A 20,337-nucleotide genomic window follows, 5' to 3' on the forward strand; every position below is an offset into this window, starting at 1 on the left:
CATTTGAACATTCCATTTGCTTCTTCACGAATAAGACGCAGGAACATTTGACTCAATTGAGAATAATCAATAAGGCAGAGTTTCCCTTGTGACATTCGACTCGTTTGACAATTTCTTTGGGTATTTTCGGTACGAAAAATTGTTCAAAACCAGATTCGTCACAAGGTTCTTTATGTTGTACATGAGCGAAAAAGTAAGGATCTGGATTAAGTTTCATTGAGGTTTTCAGTCGCTTATCAAGGTGATCTCTGGAATAGGAACAAATATTTATCGGGAAATTTTGTACTTGTATGCGTCCATTTTCAATCAAAATCTTTGGGTAGTACCAAAAATCTTCACTACGATTAACTCTGAATTGAAAGCGCTTAAGTGCTCCGTTGGTTCCGTCGATAAGCTCCGCTGAGTTCGCGAATTCTGAATCTTTTTTAACTCTCTTGAACACTTGACTTTCATTTTCGCTTTCACTTTCGTATGTGGACTCATGTTGATGGTCAGTTTTACGTTTGGTCCTTGAATTTTTTGGTTCGAAACGATCATCGACCAATTTTAATGATCGTCTAAGAAATTTTACTGAATTTCGGTTCAGAGAAAGTTTAATGTAAATCGAGTCACTCATAGTCTTAGCTAACTCGATTGATTTAATCTGATATAATGGTTTTTCACTTGAAGCAACAACATTCATAGTCTCCCTTTAGTGGGTCATTATTATTATGCAAGGATTAGCCTAAGAGATTAACCCTCTTGGTTATGTTGACGGCACTTAAAATTGCTCGATTTACTTTATTCAATTATTTTAGTGGAATCAATAGCCACTTTCAAATCAATCTACTACAATAGAATCCAGTCAGAGCTTTTAAAATGTCGCTTTTAATTAGAAAATCTATGTGAGAAATTAATTAAACAGGAGAAAAATTAACAAACATTGCATAAATTTATGAATTTTGATGTCTACTTTTTGATAGACAATTGTGGTACCTTGTTTGCTTACTGCTAAGAAAAAAATGACCACATCGACCACAAAAACACGCGAAATTTGTATGAATGCTTTCCATGTGTCTTATGACCACTGGTCGACAACTATAAGCTTTATCACAAAGCGGACATTTAGATTTGTCTCTCAATCGGATACCAAGAGCTTTTATATCGGGTTCTGCTTTTAATTCGAGGCCGTACTTTTCCTTGTCATCAGTAATTGTTATCTTTCGTACATTCAACTCTTCTAGGATATACTTTTCCATTGCTTTAATATGATTCAGCGTTTCTTCATCATTACTGATTATAATTATCTCGGGAAGAGGATATTTCAATGGTAAAGTTTCACGATCACGTAAAATCCGTCCAATCTCAATAACGGTCTTCATTGCAGATACTTGACTTTCAACTTCTTCATCAATCACTCGGACTGATCTTAAATATCGGCGAAACTGTCACTACAAAAGTCCATTGCTTTTTCAGGGTTAGTTCATACATTTACTTCCGATTTGATCAGAGTTTTTGTTGATTCCATGATCAAAGTTTTTGATCAAACAATCAACAAATCATCGGAAAAAAGGAAATGTCTAAAACTGTGAAACTTTACAAATTGATTATTGGGTGTCTCCAGAATCATAGTTAATGAATGAACTGATTCATTAATAGTAACTTGATTGATCAGTTTGGCTTTTTGATAAAATATAAATTTACTTAAATCGATTAAGTCTATGTAAATAAATATATCAATACAATTAATGAATTTTTTGTATACTTATCATAAATGAGAGTATTTTGTTTAAAATTTATCTATAAAATATTTGATTCTTTGTCCCAATTGACTTGGTTTCATGTGCACCATTTAAATGGTGTTGATTACTTTATGAATTTCGATGTTTATTTTTTTATGGACAACAATGGTACTTTGTTCTATAATTTCTGAGAAATAAATGACCACACTGACCACAGAAACAAGCGAAATTTGTATGAACACTTTCCAAATGATCTAATACCCCCGATCGATGACAATAAACTCTACTACAGAGCGGACATTTGGCTCTTCTATTTGTTTCTTCCCGAATAAGACCACTGAACAATTTACCCAATCGAGTATGATCAATGTTGTAGAGTCTTCCTTGTGACATTCCTTTGAGCACTCGTTTGACAATTTCTTTGGGTATTTTCGGAACCAATAAGTGTTCGAAGTCGGACTCATCCAAAGGCTCTATATGTTGTACATGAGCGAAAGTATAAGGATCTGGATTAAGTTCCGTTGATGTTTGTAGTCGCTTATCAAGGTGATCTTTGGAATAGGAACAAATATTTATCGGGAAATTTTGTACTTGTATGCGTCCATTTTCAATCAAATTCTTTGGGTAGAACCAAAAATCTTCACTGCGATTAACTCTGAATTGAAAGCGCTTAAGTGTTCCGTTGGTTCCGTCAATAAGCTCCGCTGAATTCTCAAAGGTCGAAACTTTTTTAACTTTCTTGAACACTTGACTTTCATTTTCACTTTCACTTCCGTCTGTGGATGATTGATGGCCTGTTTTACGTTTAGTCATCGAATTTTTGGGCTCGAAACGATCTTCGACCAATTTTAATGATCGTCTAAGAAATTTTATCGAGTCTCGGTTCATAGACAGTTTAATAGAAATCGAGTTACTTACACTCTTAGCTAACTCGATTGATTTAACTAAATGTTTCTTTTTTTCGTGACCATCGACATCGACATAAGGTAAATTATTGTAAGTATCAGCGTTTATTTCAATCCAATTAATCGGACTGTTCCTTATGTCGGCATAACAATGACTACCAAAGTCTATTGATTTTCTAGTATCAACCAACACATTTGTTTGATCATTAACTTGATTGTCTCCACAATGATCAGCACTTTCACTTTGTTCAAGATGATTTCTTGATTCCATGATGATGTCGTCGTTTCAAAGTATTAGATGATCAACAAGTAACAATCAACGAAGCACTGAAAGAGTAACCAAAACTTTCAAAATTATAAAACTTGAACTTAAAAATGAACAACTGGAGTAATTCACTAATTGTTTACTTCATGAAACTGTAAGTGATTCTAATCATAGTTCACAAATCAACAGATGTGATAGTTGCTAATTATTTTAATCCAATCATCTCATTTCTCTCATTGTTATAAAAAAGCTTTTTAACCAAATCAAAGCAAATTGATGGATCTCTTTGAATACTTGTAATGCCTTGACATGAGTTGTTTACTCAAATGAGGTGAATTAGCTTTCGATATAATTTGTTATAAAAATCAAAGAAATACACAGAGAAATCTATTGACAGTACTTTAATTGTTTAGTTTGACTTTTTTATAATCGATACAATAAACGGTTAGTTTTTAACAATCATCATAAATATTATTTTGATTATGATTTTATTTGGTTTAAAATTTGATTCTTTGTCACAATTGACGGAAATTTCATAAAACATTCAATTATTTGCTTTTGAGTTCCGATTTTTCTTTTTTAATGTACACGTGTGAATCCTCGCTGCGCCACTTCTAAGGAATAAATGACCACACTGACCACAGAAACAAGCGAAATTTGTATGAATAGTCTCCAAATGTCCTATTACCGTATCTCGACGCCCATAAAATCTACCACAAAGCGGACATTTAGCCTTTCCATTTTTTTCTTCACGAATAAGCCCAGAGAACATTTGACTCAATCGATTGTGATCAATATTGTAGAGTTTTCCTTGTGACATTCCCTTTAGAACTCGTTTGACAGTTTTCTTGGGTATTTTCGGTACTAATAATTGTTCGAAGTCGGACTCATCCAAAGGCTCTTTATGTTGTACATGAGCGAAAGTATAAGCATCTGGATTAAGTTTTGTTAAGAATTGAAGTCGTTTATCAAAATGATTTGTGAAAAACGGACGAGTATTTGCAGGGAAATTTTGTACTTGTATTCGTCCGTTTTGAATCAAATTTCTAGGGTAGAACCAAAAGTCTTTACGATCCTTAATCGAGAATTCAAAGCGTTTCTCAAGTGTTCTATTGATTCCGTCAGTAGGTTTTCCTTCACTATGACCATTCTCAAAGTTTGAATCTCTTTTAGCTTTTTCGTACATTCGACTTTCACTTTCATCTGTAGATGATTGATGATCAGTCGTATCGTATCTCTTGATTGATTCCAAATAAGAATAAACTTTTGATTGCCATTTACGTTTAGTTCTCGATTTTGTTGACTTGAGACGATTCTGGACTAATTTCAATGATCGTCTAAGAAATTTGATGGAATCTCGATTTAGAGACAATTTGATACGAAAACGATAATTCTCATCAATATCCAATATAATCGATTCTGCCAATGAACTTATTTCTTTATAACTATCGACATCAACATAAGGTAAATCAATATCAGGATCAGCTTCCATTTCAATCCAGTCACTAGCGTTATTTGTAATATTAGCATAAGAATTATCACCAAACGCCATTAGTTTGCCAGAATGGGTCAATGAGTTTCTCTGGTCAAGACAAGACAAGCTTGATTCACTTAATTCACCACTTTCACAATGATTAGCACTTCCATCACTAAGATAATTTGTTAATTCCATGACAATTATAAAATTTCCAAAGGTGATAATCAACAATTGATAATCAATAAAACACCACAAATAAAAACATCTGATACGAGAAAACTTTACAAATGAACTGCTGAAGTAAGTTAACAATTGTTTTCTTCATACAACTATGAGTGTTTCTAATTAACAGATGTATCAATTGTAATTAGGTTAAAATCATCTTATAGTCAAAATCTAATTGATTTGAAATAAGAAACAAATCAATCAAAATAAAAATGAATCAATTCTAGTAAAGACAAACTGACGGCTTACTTTGATTACAATTTCTACAAGAGATTCCAATGTAAACCGTAAACGCATTGGTATATTCCTTTACATCAAACCGATAAGATTCTAGAAGCTTCTTTTCATCATTTCATAAATCCCATCGATGAAACTTTTCGAATCATTCCATGATCAAAGTTTCGAAAGAGAAACACCAGAAAATAAGAGGAAATTCACAATAAAATCAAAGCACCAACAAATCAAAACAGTAAATATCTCAATAATTAAAATAAAACATAGAATTAATAATAAGTTGAATTAAGTTTTTCTTGAACTCAAAAATTACTTAAATTGATTGCACCTAAGCGTAAGTATTAATCAATACAATCAAAAATTAATTTCGAGCAGTTATAATGAAGAGAACTATCTTGATAATGCTTTTATCGATTATATATTTGTCACAATTGATTTAATTTACGTGTGAAACATTTGATTATTGATTTGATGTTTATTTTTCTGGACAATTATGAATCCTCGTTGGATTACTTCTGAGGAAAAAATGACCACACCGACCACAGAAACAAGCAAAATTTGAATGAATGCGCTCTAAATGTTCTATTACCGACGATCGAGCAGAATAAACGGTACCACAAAGCGGACATTTGGCCTTTCCATTTTCTTCACGAATAAGACGACCGAAAATTTGACTCAGTCGTTTGAGATTAATGTTGTAGAGTTTCCCTTGTGACATTCCCTTGAGAACTCGTTTAGCAGTTTCCTTGGGTATTTTCGGTACTAATAATTGCTCGAAATCGGACTCATTCCAAGGTACTTTGTTTTGCACATGACTGAAAACGTGAGGATCTGGATTAAGTTTCGTTGATATTTGTAGCCGCTTATCAAGGTGATCTGTGGTATATGAACGAATATTCACAGGGAAATTTTGTTCTTGTATTCGTCCATTTTCAATCAAATTTCTAGAGTAGATCCAGAAGTCGGTACGATTATAGACTGGAAGTTCAAAGCGTTTCTCGAAAGTACTATTGATTCCGTCAATAGGTTTTCCTTCACTATGATCAACTCCGAACTTTAAATCTCTTTTAACCTTTTTGTACACTTGACTTTCATTTTCACTTTCACTTTCATCTGTTGATGATTGATGATCAGTTTTATCGTATCTCTTGATTGATTCCAAATAAGAATAAACTTTTGATTGCCATTTACGTTTAATTGTTGACTGTATTGACTTGAGACGATCTTCGACTAATTTCAATGATCGTCTAAGAAATTTGATGGACTCTCGATTTAGAGACAATTTAATATGAAAAGAATCATTCCCATCAAAAGCTAACATAATCGATTCCGCCAATGAACTTGTATCTTCATTACTATTGACATCAACATAAGGTAAATCAATATCAGGAACATCTTCCGTTTTACTCCAATTACTCGGACTAATCTTAATTTTGGCATAACGATCATCACCAAAGGCCATAAATTTACCAAAATGAGCCAATGAGTTTCGCTGGTCAAGACAAGACAAGCTTGATTCACTTAATTCGTCACTTTCACAATGATACGCGATTCCACTGAGATAATTTATTAATTCCATGACATAAAATTTCCAAAGGAGATACGCATCAATTAATAATCAATAAAACACTGAAAACAATAACTACCTGAAAACAACACAAATGAAATGAAATCAAATTGATTTCAAATAAGAAACAAATCATCCAAAATAACAACAAATATTCAATAATGGTAAAGACAAACTAACTGAATTCAATGTTGAAATACTAATAATTAGTATTTAAGACTAGAGATATTTTTACTCTTTGCACATGTATGATAATTGTCACAAAGCATAAACAAATTGTATTGTCTTTGATGCCGTGAATAACAAACAACTAATTGTAAGACAATTAAGTGTTGATATTCAAGGGTCATTTTTAAAATATGTAATCAACAGTTGAAGATATTGAATTTAAACCAGATTAAACAAATCTCACAATCAAGAGTGACGATAATCACTCAAAGATAATTAGTCAATAGAGATACTCTTTATCTGATATAATGGTTTTTCATTTGAAGCAACAACATTCATAGTCTCCCCTTAGTGGGTCATTATTATTATGCAAGGATTAGCCTAAGAGATTAATCCTCTTGTTTATGTTGACGGCACTTAAAATTGCTCGATTTCCTTTATTCAATTATTTTAGTGGAATCAATAGCCACTTTCAAATCAATCGACTACAATAGAATCCAGTATCAGTCAGAGCTTTTAGAATGTTGCTTTTAATTAGAAAATCTATGTGAGAAATTAATTAAACAGGAGAAAAATTAACAAACATTGCATAAATTTATTAATTTTGATGGCTACTTTTTGATAGACAATTGTGGTACCTTGTTCGAGTATTACTAAGAAAAAAATGACCACATCGACCACAAAAACAAGCGAAATTTGTATGAATGCTTTCCATGTGTCTTATGACCACTGGTCGACAACTATAAGCTTTATCACAAAGCGGACATTTGAACTTTCCATTTGCTTCTTCACGAATAAGACGAAGGAACATTTGACTCAATCGAGAATAATCAACAAGGTAGAGTTTCCCTTGTGACATTCCCTTAAGTACTCGTTTAACAATCTCTTCGGGTATTTTGTGTACCAATAGCTGCTCAAAATTGGACTCGTCCCAAGGTTCTTTATGTTGTACATGAGCGAAAAAGTAAGGATCTGGATTAAGTTTCGTTGAGGTTTTCAGTCGCTTATCAAGGTGATCTCTGGAATAGGAACAAATATTTATCGGGAAATTTTGTACTTGTATGCGTCCATTTTCAATCAAATTCTTTGGGTAGTACCAAAAATCTTCACTACGATTAACTCTGAATTGAAAGCGCTTAAGTGCTCCGTTGGTTCCGTCGATAAGCTCCGCTGAGTTCGCGAATTCGGAATCTTTTTTAACTCTCTTGAACACTTTACTTCCATTTTCGCTTTCACTTTCATATTTGGACTCATGTTGATGGTCAGTTTTACGTTTGGTCCTTGAATTTTTTGGTTCGAAACGATCTTCGACCAATTTTAATGATCGTCTAAGAAATTTTACTGAATTTCGGTTCAGAGAAAATTTAATATAAATCGAGTCACTCATAGTCTTAGCTAACTCAATTGATTTAACTAAATGTTTCTTTTTTTCATGAACATCGACATCAACATGAGGCAGATCATTGTAATGATGACCACCAATGTCTGTTGTTTTCTTAGGGTCAAACAACACATTTGTTTGATCACCAACTTGATTATCTCCACAATGATCATCACTTTCACTTTCACTAAGATAATTTCTTGATTCCATGATGTCTTCAAGTTTCAAAGTAGATGATCAACAATTTTCAATCAATAAAACACCAAAAGAGTAATCAAAACTTTTACAATTATAAAACTTGAATTTAAAATGAACAACTGAATCAATTCACTAATTGTTCACAAATCAACAGATGTGATGGTTGTTAATTGTTGTGCTTTAATCAGCTAATTTCTCTCATTGTTATAATAACAAAAACATAAAATAAAAGCCAAATTGGCGGTTCGCTTTAATTATTTTTCATAAACGATTATCAAAATAATCGTTTTTTTGATTTCTCTCAATTTCTACCATCGATTAGTACATTTGGCAAAGTTTAGTATTCTTTGTGCTTCGGGCCCCACGTAGGTCACCAAAGAATATGAGATAATCGCTTATCGGAAGTAATGGATGAGCTTTAATAATAAGAATCGGATCAGTTGGTGATTATATATAAATCATGCTGAATTTTTCTTTCAGGATATTTTCATTAGGAAGGTCATCTAATCTGATCGTTTTATAAAATATTCCATCTATGATTCGATTTTTTTCTCCAAATCTAGGAATCGATTAAGTCTCCGTTTATCAGCTTCAATCGATTTCGCCAAATAATTTTCATAACCATCGACATGCGGGAAATCGTTGATGTACATAAGCGAAAGTGTAATATAATCTCTTGGTCACTGAGTGAAAGAGGAAATTAACAATCAAATCTTAGCGCCAACAATTCAAAACAGTAAATGTAATGTTAATTAAAGTATTCAGAACAACAGATCGATTGATTGTAATTTAATTTAATTATGGTAAAACATTTAATTCTTTGTCACAATTGTATAATTTTTCATTTAATTATCTACTTATGAATTTCAATGTTCATCTTTAGACGGACATTTGTGAATCCGTGCTCGACCACTTCTAAGGAATAAATGACCGCACCGACCACAAAAACAAGAGAAATTTGAATGAATGCTTTCCAAATGTTCTATTACCGACGATCGAGTATTATAAGCTCTCCTACAGAGCGGACATTTGGCCTTTCCATTTATTTGTTCATGAATAAGCCCATAGAACAATTGACTCAAGCGAGAATAATCAATATTGTAGAGTTTTCCTTGTGACATTCCCTTGATTACTCGTTTAGAAGTTTCCTTGGGTATTTTTGGTACTAACAATAATTGCTCGAAATCGGACTCATCCCAAGGTACTTTGTTTTGCACATGAGTGAAAAAGCAAGGATCTGGATTAAGTTTCTTTGAGGTTTTCAGTCGCTTATTAAGGTGATATATGGAATAGGAACAAATATTCACAGGGAAATTTTGTTCTTGTATTCGTCCATTTTCAATTAAATTTCTAGTGTAGATCCAAAAGTCTTTACCATTCTTAACTCTTAATTGAAAGCGTTTCTCGAAAGTACAATTGATTCCGTCAATAGGTTTTCCTTCACTATGATCAACTCCGAACTTTAAATCTCTTTTAACCTTTTTGTACACTTGACTTTCATTTTCACTTTCACTTTCATCTGTTGATGATTGATGATCAGTTTTATCGTATCTCTTGATTGACTCCAAATAAGAATATACTTTTGATTTCCATTTACGTTTAATTGTTGACTGTGTTGACTCGAGACGATCTTCGACCAATTTCAATGATCGTCTAAGAAATTTGATGGACTCTCGATTTAGAGACAATTTAATAAGAAAAGAATCATTCCCATCATAAGCTAACATAATCGATTCCGCTAATGAACTTGTATCTTCATTGCTATTGACATCAACATAAGGTAAATCAATATCAGGAACATCTTCCGTTTTAATCCAATTACTCGGACTAATCTTAATTTTGGCATAACGATCATCACCAAAGGCCATTAATTTATCAAAATGAGCCAATGAGTTTCGCTGGTCAAGACAAAACATTCTTGATTCACTTAATTCACCACTTCTACAATGATTAGATCCACTTTCACAATTTAGATAATCCGTCAATTCCATGAAAGTTACAAATGAGATAATAAACAATTACAATTCAATTTTAAGCAATAAAACACCAAAAACAAGCACCAATCAACTTCACAAATGAACTTTAGGAGTTAATGTTCACTCATACAAGTTTAGGTTAAAATCATCTTTTAGTCAAAAGCAAATTGATTTCAAATAAAAAACAAATCAATTTAAATAATGAATACTAGTGAAGACTAACTGACCGACCACTTTGACCAATTAACATTTAGAATAATTGTCACAAACATAAACAAATCATATTGTCTTTATAACAGTAAATATAACTTACCTATCTGTAAGACAATTAAGTGTTGCTATTCAAGGGTCGTTTTCAAAATATGTAATCAACAGTTAAAGTCTAAGAAATTGAGTTTAAACCAGATTAAACAAATGTCACTCAACCAAAATCGCAATCAAGATTAACGATCATCTCTCAAAGGTAATTAGTCAAAAGAGATACTCTTTATCTGATATAATGGTTTTTCACTTGAAGCAACAACATTCATAGTCTCCCCTTAGTGGGTCACTATTATTATGCACGGATTAGATTAAGAGATTAGTCCATACTTTCATGAGAGATTAACTTTTTTGGTTATGGAAAAAAGTTGAGTCAGAAAAAATGAAAGAATAAATTCTTGGGTGATGGGCAGATTTTGATATACCCCTTTTTCGATTACTTATGAGTCCGTTTATTCATTTAATTTAGTGGAGTTGGGGCCAACTGTCGATAGACGATTTAGCTCATAGATAATTTTAACTTCATGAGATGAATTAGCTTTCGATGTAATATAATTTGTTATGCAGTCTGTGATAGATATTGTCGCACCAATATCGTGTAATTCATTATGATCATTGAAACGAATACCAAAAGAAACCTTTGAATGTACTCTAAGTCCACAATATGTACCATCTTCCGGAGTAAATGATTAGATTGGTGCAGAAAAAGGCTCATTACCATTTCAACAAGAGATTCGAATGGATAACAGATCTATTGATTGTAATTTAATTATGGTTTTAATGGTTAAACATTTGATTCTTTGTCACAATTGTATAATTTTTCATTGAATCATCTACTTTTACTTTCAATGTTTACCTTTTGATGGACATTTGTGAATCCTCGCTGGAGCACTTCTGAGGAATAAATGACCACATCGACCACAGAAACAAGCAAAATTTGTATGAACACTTTCCAAATGATCTATAACCGACGAGCGAATAGTATAAACTCTACCACAAAGCGGACATTTGGTCTTTCCATTTATTTCTTCACGAATAAGCCCACTGAACAATTGACTCAATTGAGCATAATGAATGTTGTAGAGTTTCCCTTGTGACATTCCCTTGAGAACTCGTTTAGCAGTTTCCTTAGGTATTTTCGGTACTAATAATTGCTCGAAATCGGACTCACCCCAAGGCTCTTTATGTTTCACATGACTGAAAACGCAAGGATCTGGATTGAGTTTTGTTAAGAATTGAAGTCGCTTATCAAGGTGATCTTTGGAAGAGAAACAAATATTTACAGGAAAATTTTGTTCTTGTATTCGTCCATTTTCAATCAAATTTCTAGAGTACATCCAAAAGTCTTCACAATGATTAACTCTGAATTGAATGCATTTCTTGAATGTTCTAATGATTTCGTCAATGGGTTTTATTTCATTCTGGTCATTCTCCAAGTTTGAATATCTTTTAACCTTTTTGTACATTTGACTTTCATTTTCACTTTCACTTTCATCTGTAGATGATTGATGATCAGTCTTATCGTATCTCTTGATTGACTCCAAATAAGAATAAACTTTTGATTTCCATTTACGTTTTATTGTTGACTGCGTTGACTCGAGACGATCTTCGACCAATTTCAATGATCGTCTAAGAAATTTGATGGACTCTCGATTTAGAGACAATTTAATACGAAAAGAATTATTCGTATCAATAGCAACCAAGGTGGATTCTACCAATGAATTAACCACTTCATGACCCTCGACATCAACCTGAGGTATTTCATTGTCAGGATCAGTTTCTGCTTCAATCCAATCACTTGGACTCATCTTAATTTTTGCATAACAATGATCACCAAAGGCCGTTAATTGACGAGGGTGGGTCGATGAGTTTCTCTGGTCAAGACAAGACAAGCTTGATTCACTTAATTCATCACTTCCACAATGATTAGCACTTGCGACTTTAAGATAATTTGTTAATTCCATGATAATGATCAAAGTTACAAATGAGATGGTCAACAATTAATACTCAATAAACTACCAAATTAAAAAACATTTAAAACGAGAAAACTTCACAAATGAACTGCAAAAGTAATTTACCAATTGTTTCCTTCATACAACTGTGAGTGTTTCTTATCAACACATGTATCAACTGTAATTTGGGTAAAATCATCACCATTTTGCTAATCAAAATCTACTCGGTTTAAAACAAGAAACAAATCAATTAAAATGCTATTAAATCAATACTAGTAAAGACAAACTGACGGATCACTTTGACCAATTATGATAATTGTCTCGCAGTGTAAATAAATTGTATTGTCTTTGATGCCGTGAATAACAAACAACTAATTGTAAGACAATTAAGTGTTGATATTCAAAGGTCGTTTTTTTTATAAAAGATTAACCCTCTTGGTTATGTTGACGGCACTGAAAATGGCTCGATTTCCTATGATTTCGTTTATTCATTTTATTTAGTACAATTGGGGGTTACTGTCGATAGACGATTTAGCTCATAGAAAATTTTAACTTCTTCATGAGAAACTGTGTTCACCATAAAAATGGTCAAGGTTCAAGGTCAAGCGAAAAAAATAAATGTCAAAATTTTTCTCCAAAAAAGATCTGGTTCCTCATGTACTGAATAGAGATTGATTGGATTTGAGATCGCAAAGAGAGATGATGGAAATCGGTCTTAGGATCGATGTCGTTGAAGCTTAATCATTTTATTTAAAATACAAATTATTTGATTTGTAACAAATTATTCGTTCGCTAGTTAATCATTGTAAAAGTTGCTCTGATTTGTCCAAAGAGGAGTTTCAATGGATTTTGTAGACCAGAGAATCGTAAGTTCCAGGCCGCTTTCATCTCTTTGTGCATTCGTGAGTTAAACATAAAGCTCCTCGTAAATAGATTTGTCCACATGAACCACAAAAACAAGCGAAATTCGTGTGAATACTTTCAATGTGCTTAATGGTATTAAGCTTGTTATTGTACTTATTATCGCAAAGTGGGCATTTGGCACGTTCATCTTTATCCATCCTGATTCGATGTAAGAAAATTTTACTCAGCTTCTTGTAATCAATGTTGTAGAGTTTTCCTTGTGACATCCCTTTGAGAACTCGTCTTATTATTGTATCGGATAGAACAGGGGTCAATAATGGTTCGAGATCCGATTCAGGCCAAGGTACTTCATTTTGTACATGAGCAAAGACTCGAGGATTTGGATTGACTTGTCTTGAAGCCTTTGAGCGTTGCTTAATATTTAAAATATTTTTCCTAGAAATATAACTCGGTAATGACGATTTCACTATGCGTCCATTTTTGATTATGATTTCGTTATAGAACCAGAAATCGTCGAGCCATTTTAGAATGAAAGGAAATCGTTTCGCGTATTTTGGATCGTATTGGTCATAAAGATCTTCCTTGTAAACATCTTTTTCGAGCTTCTTACATTTTCGCGTGTTTTTCTCTTTCAATTGGCTTTCACTATCGGTTTCATCAGCGGATACTCGATAGTCACGACCAAGTTTCTCGTTTGATCGAGTAAAAGGCTCAGATTTCGCTTTTCGGTCATTGCTTTTTCTAGTCTTGGAAGACTTAAGATGACGTTCAACAACTTTCAAAGATCTTCTCAATAGCTTGACTGATTTTCGATTGCAGTTTAATTTCAATTGAATCGAACTACTTATAATCGAAGCAGCTTCAATCGATTTAACCAAATACTTTTCATTTTCATGACTATCGACATCAATCTGAGGTAAATCATTATCAGGACCAGTTTCCAAGATGCTTAAATCATCCAGCCTAATATTGTGATCGTCATAACAATGTCCATCAATGGCCACTAATTTTCCAGGATCAACCAACACATTTCTTTGGTCACTTTCTTTATTATTTTCACAATGATTATCACTCTCATCATCAGTAAGATAATTTCTTGATTCCATGACAATGAACAAAGTTTTTAAGAAGATAATCAACAAGTAGCAATCAACGAAATACCAAAAGTACCAGAAAAACTTTCACAATTAAAGAACTTGAGCTTAAAATGAACAAAAGAAGTAATTTATTGATTGTTTTCTTGAGTACATGTAAATGTTAATATTTGTAATCATAGTTAACAAATCAACTGACGTAATAATTGCTAATTAAAATATACGCTGTTTTAATAAGCCCATTTGTAGTGAACTTTAATCAGTATGAAAACAATTAAAGCTAAATCGACGCTTCCCTTTGAACATTAGCATAAGTTATTATTTTGTTGATTAAACATCTGATTGTGATGAGGCCAATCACAAGGAGGACTATTGATAGTTGGGTATCTGGTAATTATTGTAGAAATTGATCTGAATAAGTAATCAGAATATTTTGAGTTATTATTAATAAATGATTTAGTCGATTCGAAATGAAGAGAGTTTCGTAAATGTTTAGAACAGGGAGAAAAGGGTTCGACCATCGAATTATTTTCTTCTATTAATATTTGAACATTCGTGTTTGATACATTGAGCTTTCTGTAAATAAACTTGACCACACAGACCACAGAAACAGGCGAAATTCGAGTGAACTATTTCGATGTGTCTTAGGACATTATCCTTTCCAATATATTCATTTTCACAAAGTGGACATTTAGCACATCGATGTTTATCCGCCATGATTCGGGGCATGAAGATTAGACTTAATTGCCTGTAATCAATGTTGTAGAGTTTTCCTTGTGACATTCCTTTGAGAACCCGTCTTTGTACTGTTTCAGATAGGAACGGGACCAACAATGGTTCGAAGTCCGATTCAGGCCAGGATACTTCATTTTGTACATGGGCAAAGATTCGAGGATCTGGATCGAGTTGACTCAAGGCATTTACACGACGTCTTATCCGGGATACATCATTCTTACTAAGATAACTCGGTAATGGCGATTTCACTAACTGTCCATTTTGGATAAAGATTCCGTTGTAGAACCAGAAATTTTTAGACCATTTAAGAATAACTGGAAATCGTTTCGCGAATTTCGGATCGTACTGATCATAAAGATCTTTCCTGTAAACCTTTTTTTCGACCTTCTTTCGCTTTCGCCTATTTTTCTCTATTAATTCGGTTTCACTTTCGGTTTCATCAGCGGATACTCGATAGTCTTGATCAATTTCATCGTCAGCAAACTCTTCGATTGATTCAGTGAAATGTTTAGATTTGGCTTTTCGGTCATAACTTTTTCTGATCTTGGTGGTCTTTAGTTGCCGTTCGACCTCTTTCAAAGATCTTCTTAATAACTTGATTGATTCTCGATTCGCGTTCAATTTCAACAGAGCCATATTACTTATAATCGAAGCAGCTTCAATCGATTTAACCAAATACTTTTCACTTTCATGACTATTGACATCAATCTGAGGTAAATCATCATCAGGATGAGTTTCCATTTTAATCAAATCACTTAAATCAGTTTTCTCATCGACAGAACAATCATCACCAAAGGTCATTAATTTACCAGAATGAGCCAATGAGTTTCCTTGGTCAAGACAAAACATTCTTGATTCACTAAATTCACCACTTCCACAATAGTAGTGTATAACCGTACGCTTCTGGAGCAAATTGAATAAATTAACGTAGGCCTCTGAATTATGTTTACTCATTTGGTGTTAATTAGTTTTTTGTTAAATTTTCTCGCTCCTCAATGTAAATATATAGTTTACATTAGATAAGCTGAATTAACTTAATTTACACAAAAAAATTATTTATTTGAATAATTTATTTCAATTTGTATTACCGATGCTAAGATGGGAAAAACGTATAACAAACAATACGAAAAGAAGAAATTAATGAATAATCTAATATTTGATCAATTGTAATGATCTTATGTTATCAGCTTTTGCTGAATTTTACTATATAAATGATAGAAAGACTAATCGGAAAATTATTAGTTAACTATCAACATCTTTGGTATTATAAATTGTAAGTTAAATTTTATAGTCTATCTCTCTCTCTCTCTCTCTGTGTGTGACTTTTGCTGCGAAAACCGATTCATTGTCTGTTTCAAGAAAAACAAAGTATTCAGTGTGACAACTTGTACAAATCATTTGGTTCTGTTGGTTCTCACATTTCATCAATTATTTTACTCTCTCAATTTTCCATGGAACAATAATTACGATTCTTTACTCGATTTTCAGTAATAAGAACCCTTATCATGGTTGGAATCCGAGTCTATTCTGGTTCAATTATGTTACGAATAGTGTCACCTCAATACTTTTCTCGTTTACATTGACCACTTTTCTTACACATCCAATCATCGGTGTATTAGTTGTTATTGTTGGTAGAGCTGGTTTAGCGTATTTACCTTTTGCTGCAGGAACAGCTACAAGAAATATTCTCTGGATTTCACCGAAAGTTTGGGCTAGTTTACTGCCCAGTGGCCAATTACACTACTCGATTTACGATATTTTCTATTTTGGTGAAATAAAGGATAAAGTCAAATGGTCACAAATATTTTCATCAATTGAAATTGACCAGTCCTTAAAACTTTGGTCCATCTATTTGGTGGGAATCGTTTCATGGCTCCTTTACATAGTGCTGGTTTGGTACCTCGATGCGATATGGCCTTGGCAAAGTGGAACACCTAAACCTTGGCATTTTCCGATTTCTCGATTCTTTTCGTCTGCAACAATGGATATCGAAATTGATTCGATAGCAACAACGAACAATGAAAATGATGAAACATCGAGTTCAAATAAAAATAATGAATGTGAACCAGAAAATTTAGGCTCAAGTATTCGATGTAACAACTTGTACAAATCATTTGGTTCTATGGGTTCGAAAAAGTTTGCCGTCAATGGAGTGAATGTTAATATTCTCAAAGGTCAAATAACTGTTCTTTTGGGTCACAATGGTGCTGGTAAAACGACTACAATGTCCATGATCACTGGAATATTAAAACCTTCGTCTGGTAACATTTATGTCAATGGAATTGATGTTCATAAGAATACGGTAGCTGCTCGTCGATGTCTCGCTTTGTGTCCTCAACATGATTTACTATTCGAAGATCTCACTGTTCGAGAGAATCTAGAGCTTTGCGGTTGACTTCGAGGATTAAGTCAACAGGTCAAGAAAGAACTAATTCCATTGAATATGAAACGAGTAAATTTAACAGAAAAATCAAACACATTAGCCAGTAATTTATCGGGAGGAATGAGACGTCGTCTTCAATTGGCCTTGGCTCTTTCGACGGCATCAGAGATATTGATTCTCGACGAGCCAACGTCAGGTTTAGATCCAGAGTCTCGAAGACAATTGTGGGATCTTTTGTTAGAACTGAGAAAAGACTTGACAATATTATTGACAACTCATTTTATGGAAGAAGCTGATGCATTGGGAGATCGTATAATTATCATGGGCTCAGGAAAAGTAAAATGTTCAGGATCATCGATGTTTCTTAAGAAACAATTCGGAGCCGGATATTCAGTTCGACTGGCTAAAGATACATGGTCATATGAACCTAGTAGATTATCAAATCAAATAAGGTTCATTTTTTCTGATGCACAAATAACCAACGAAACCAGTGAAGAAGTGATCTACCAGCTGAATAATAGATCCGATCAAGGGTCGACTTCAGATTTAGCAGAACTTTGTGATACTCTTGATAAGAATCAAACCTCATTAGCTATCACTTCCTATGGAATATCGGTAACAACACTAGAAGATGTTTTTCTCAAGGTCGCTGAAGATGAAAGTAATCAAACAATAATAACAATGGAAGACAAATTGTTTGAAGTGAATAAAATTCTTGATTATCAAAGATTAACTAGATCCAGATTGTTCGCTCAACGTATCAGAGGATTAGTCATGAAAAGATTTCATTACACAAGAAGATACTTTAAGACAATTGGATTCAACATAATTCTTCCAGCCTCATTATCGTTGCAGTTGATGGTTGATGCTTATACAAATACTTTGCTAAGGGTGAAAAGTTCGGGAATCCAGAGAGAGAGAGAGAAATTCATCTTAACCTTATTAAAACTAGTTAAGTATAGTTAATAATTTTTTCTTCTTTCTCGTTTATTCTCTCTCTTACTAGAAATATGTCAGAAAGCAATGTTTCAAATCGTGGCTATGGTTCTTGTGATGCACGAGTCTGGTACCCGATCGAGGTTACAGCGTTTGGTATCGATCCAATTACTCAAAAAAGAGAGTACAATTGGGTATGGTCAAAAGGTGGCGGTGATGAGGAATCAATTCATCTTGAAGAAGACCTTTCTCCCGATTTGGAACGACCCATCGCGGAAATCAGGGAAAACAACAAAAAAATGGTTGCAGAACTAGAAGATCTAAGGAAAGACATAGAAGAAAATCCTTATTTTTATGTCTGTGAATACTGTCATAAGAACCTGACTTCTCTGAAAAGTCTAGAAGGTCACATTTTTCCGAAGAGATCATACTCAGATCAAACGAGATTTGAGATATCTTGTCCTGTTCGACGAGACGAAGAGGTTTCAACAAAATACGTTCCAAAAAAACATGGAAAACCAGATAGAACTCCTTGGTTTCATATAACTCAACGGCAAAATGGGCTTTTAATAGAACCAGAAGAGTTTACACCTCAATTGGAAGAGGCAGTGGCACAGCATGTAGCAAAAGTAAAAAAAGATTACTACAAGAAGAATCAGCTCTAATAAGATTTCACTTAGAAAAATGAAAACAAAAGCTGAAATGGGAAATTTTAGAAGCTTTATTGTGTCAATATGGGCAGAAAAAAGCTCAATAATACATTTGATTATTAAAAAAGGGATAACAAACAATTGAATATCATCAGTTCTTAGTTTCTTTCATCATCAATCTTGTTGCTTTACTCTCGGTCACAATGAGACCGCAGTTACAAGTGGTAGGAGTAATATCACGAACAAAATCATTAATCTTACATATTTCATCTTTCAAAGTTAATTCCATTGACATTCCGATTTTGCAAAGATTAACATTTCTCAATTTCATTTCTGTCAAAGTCTTAGTAGCATCATCACCAGCGCATAGTACCATTCCATCAATATTATATCCATAGAGAAAAAGCTTCAAATCGTCTTCATCGGAATATTCACAGAAATTGAAGAATTCATAGTCATAGTAACAAGCTTTTCTGGCTGTCACATTAACACTAAACAAACCGGCAACATTAGTAAACATGATTTAAGAAAAAAGTCTGGGTTTTTGAGTAAGTTAAAATATTTCAATCACCTTCACATATAAATTAAATTACTTAAGACTTGAGACAGCAGTTAACAATCAACTATTGAACATGAAAGATTACAGTTTTCCAAAAATCACAAATATCGTAACTTGTTGGGACCTGAGACGAAAAATTGTCATCAAAGGTGCTTCAGGGAAAACGCAAAAAAGATTCAACGCCGATGTTATCAGGGACAATGGAAAATGTTTACTTGTTTTTGAATCAGGAAAGGTTAATGCAACTGGATTCAAAACCATCTTGTCTGCTGGTGCGTTTATTCAAAAGCATTTCCCTTTGGATAAAATTAAGTTTGTAAAAGTTTGTAACTATGTTGCTTCAGGGAAGATTAAAGCTAGAATTGATGTTAGCTCGTTTGTTGAAGCAAATGAAAATGTCATATATGAGCCAGAGCTTTTCAATGGAATCTACTGGAGAGATGAAAGAGTTTGTGTGATTTACTTCCCAAAAGGCTCTTACATTATCACAGGCGGTAAATCAAGAAGGCATTTACGACAAATATTCGACAAATTTTTCTCCTGCATCTATCGTTATAAAAAGCTCGATCATTTCGAATTAAAAACCAGTTAAAAGTTAAATCATCAAGTGTAAACACTAAAATTAATTTACTAAAATAATAAAATGCCTGTACTAACATGGAGCTCATTGAAACCTATTGTTGTCAGCCCTGAATTGAAAATAACTGTTTCTTATGGAGTGGACGAATTCGGTGAAGTGACTTGTACCCGATCTGATATTCGCTACTATTATAACAATCATCCAAC

At 33.2% G+C, this 20,337-nt stretch overlaps 3 protein-coding genes and 1 pseudogene across 3 annotated transcripts; 1 reads left to right on the top strand and 3 right to left on the bottom strand.

The window, feature by feature from the left end:
- Positions 1 to 8,927: 8,927 nt before the first annotated feature.
- On the bottom strand, positions 8,928 to 10,343 carry LOC128390814 (uncharacterized). Its single transcript, XM_053350582.1, has one exon. The coding sequence runs from the start codon at positions 10,130 to 10,132 to the stop codon at positions 9,008 to 9,010; it is 1,125 nt and encodes a 374-aa protein (XP_053206557.1). The 5' UTR covers positions 10,133 to 10,343; the 3' UTR covers positions 8,928 to 9,007.
- Positions 10,344 to 10,743: 400 nt separating this feature from the next.
- LOC128390813 (uncharacterized) lies at positions 10,744 to 12,661 on the bottom strand. The gene is made up of 2 exons (XM_053350581.1): positions 11,235 to 12,661; positions 10,744 to 11,129 (listed from the first exon to the last, which is right to left on the bottom strand). Exons 1-2 carry the CDS (start codon positions 12,340 to 12,342, stop codon positions 11,101 to 11,103), a joined length of 1,137 nt encoding a protein of 378 aa, XP_053206556.1. The 5' UTR covers positions 12,343 to 12,661; the 3' UTR covers positions 10,744 to 11,100.
- Positions 12,662 to 13,060: 399 nt separating this feature from the next.
- LOC128390845 (uncharacterized) lies at positions 13,061 to 14,302 on the bottom strand. Its single transcript, XM_053350616.1, has one exon. It carries the CDS (start codon positions 14,298 to 14,300, stop codon positions 13,215 to 13,217), a length of 1,086 nt encoding a protein of 361 aa, XP_053206591.1. The 5' UTR covers positions 14,301 to 14,302; the 3' UTR covers positions 13,061 to 13,214.
- A 2,117-nt stretch (positions 14,303 to 16,419) lies between these two features.
- LOC128390834 (glucosylceramide transporter ABCA12-like) lies at positions 16,420 to 19,007 on the top strand (annotated as a pseudogene).
- The last annotated feature ends 1,330 nt before the right edge of the window (positions 19,008 to 20,337 follow it).

This window comes from Panonychus citri, unplaced genomic scaffold (genome assembly GCF_014898815.1).
Source record: "Panonychus citri isolate SS breed McGregor unplaced genomic scaffold, ASM1489881v1 Contig00129, whole genome shotgun sequence".
In the NCBI taxonomy this organism is placed as follows: Eukaryota; Metazoa; Arthropoda; class Arachnida; order Trombidiformes; family Tetranychidae; genus Panonychus; species Panonychus citri.

Bases quoted from the DNA above. Each gene is read 5' to 3' on its own strand.
- LOC128390814 (XM_053350582.1), bottom strand. From the start codon at position 10,132: ATGGAATTGACGGATTATCTAAATTGTGAAAGTGGATCTAATCATTGT.
- LOC128390813 (XM_053350581.1), bottom strand. From the start codon at position 12,342: ATGGAATTAACAAATTATCTTAAAGTCGCAAGTGCTAATCATTGTGGA. The intron at 11,130-11,234 runs GTAAACATTGAA...TACAATCAATAG, and splicing joins TCACAAATGTCCATCAAAAG to ATCTGTTATCCATTCGAATC.
- LOC128390845 (XM_053350616.1), bottom strand. From the start codon at position 14,300: ATGGAATCAAGAAATTATCTTACTGATGATGAGAGTGATAATCATTGT.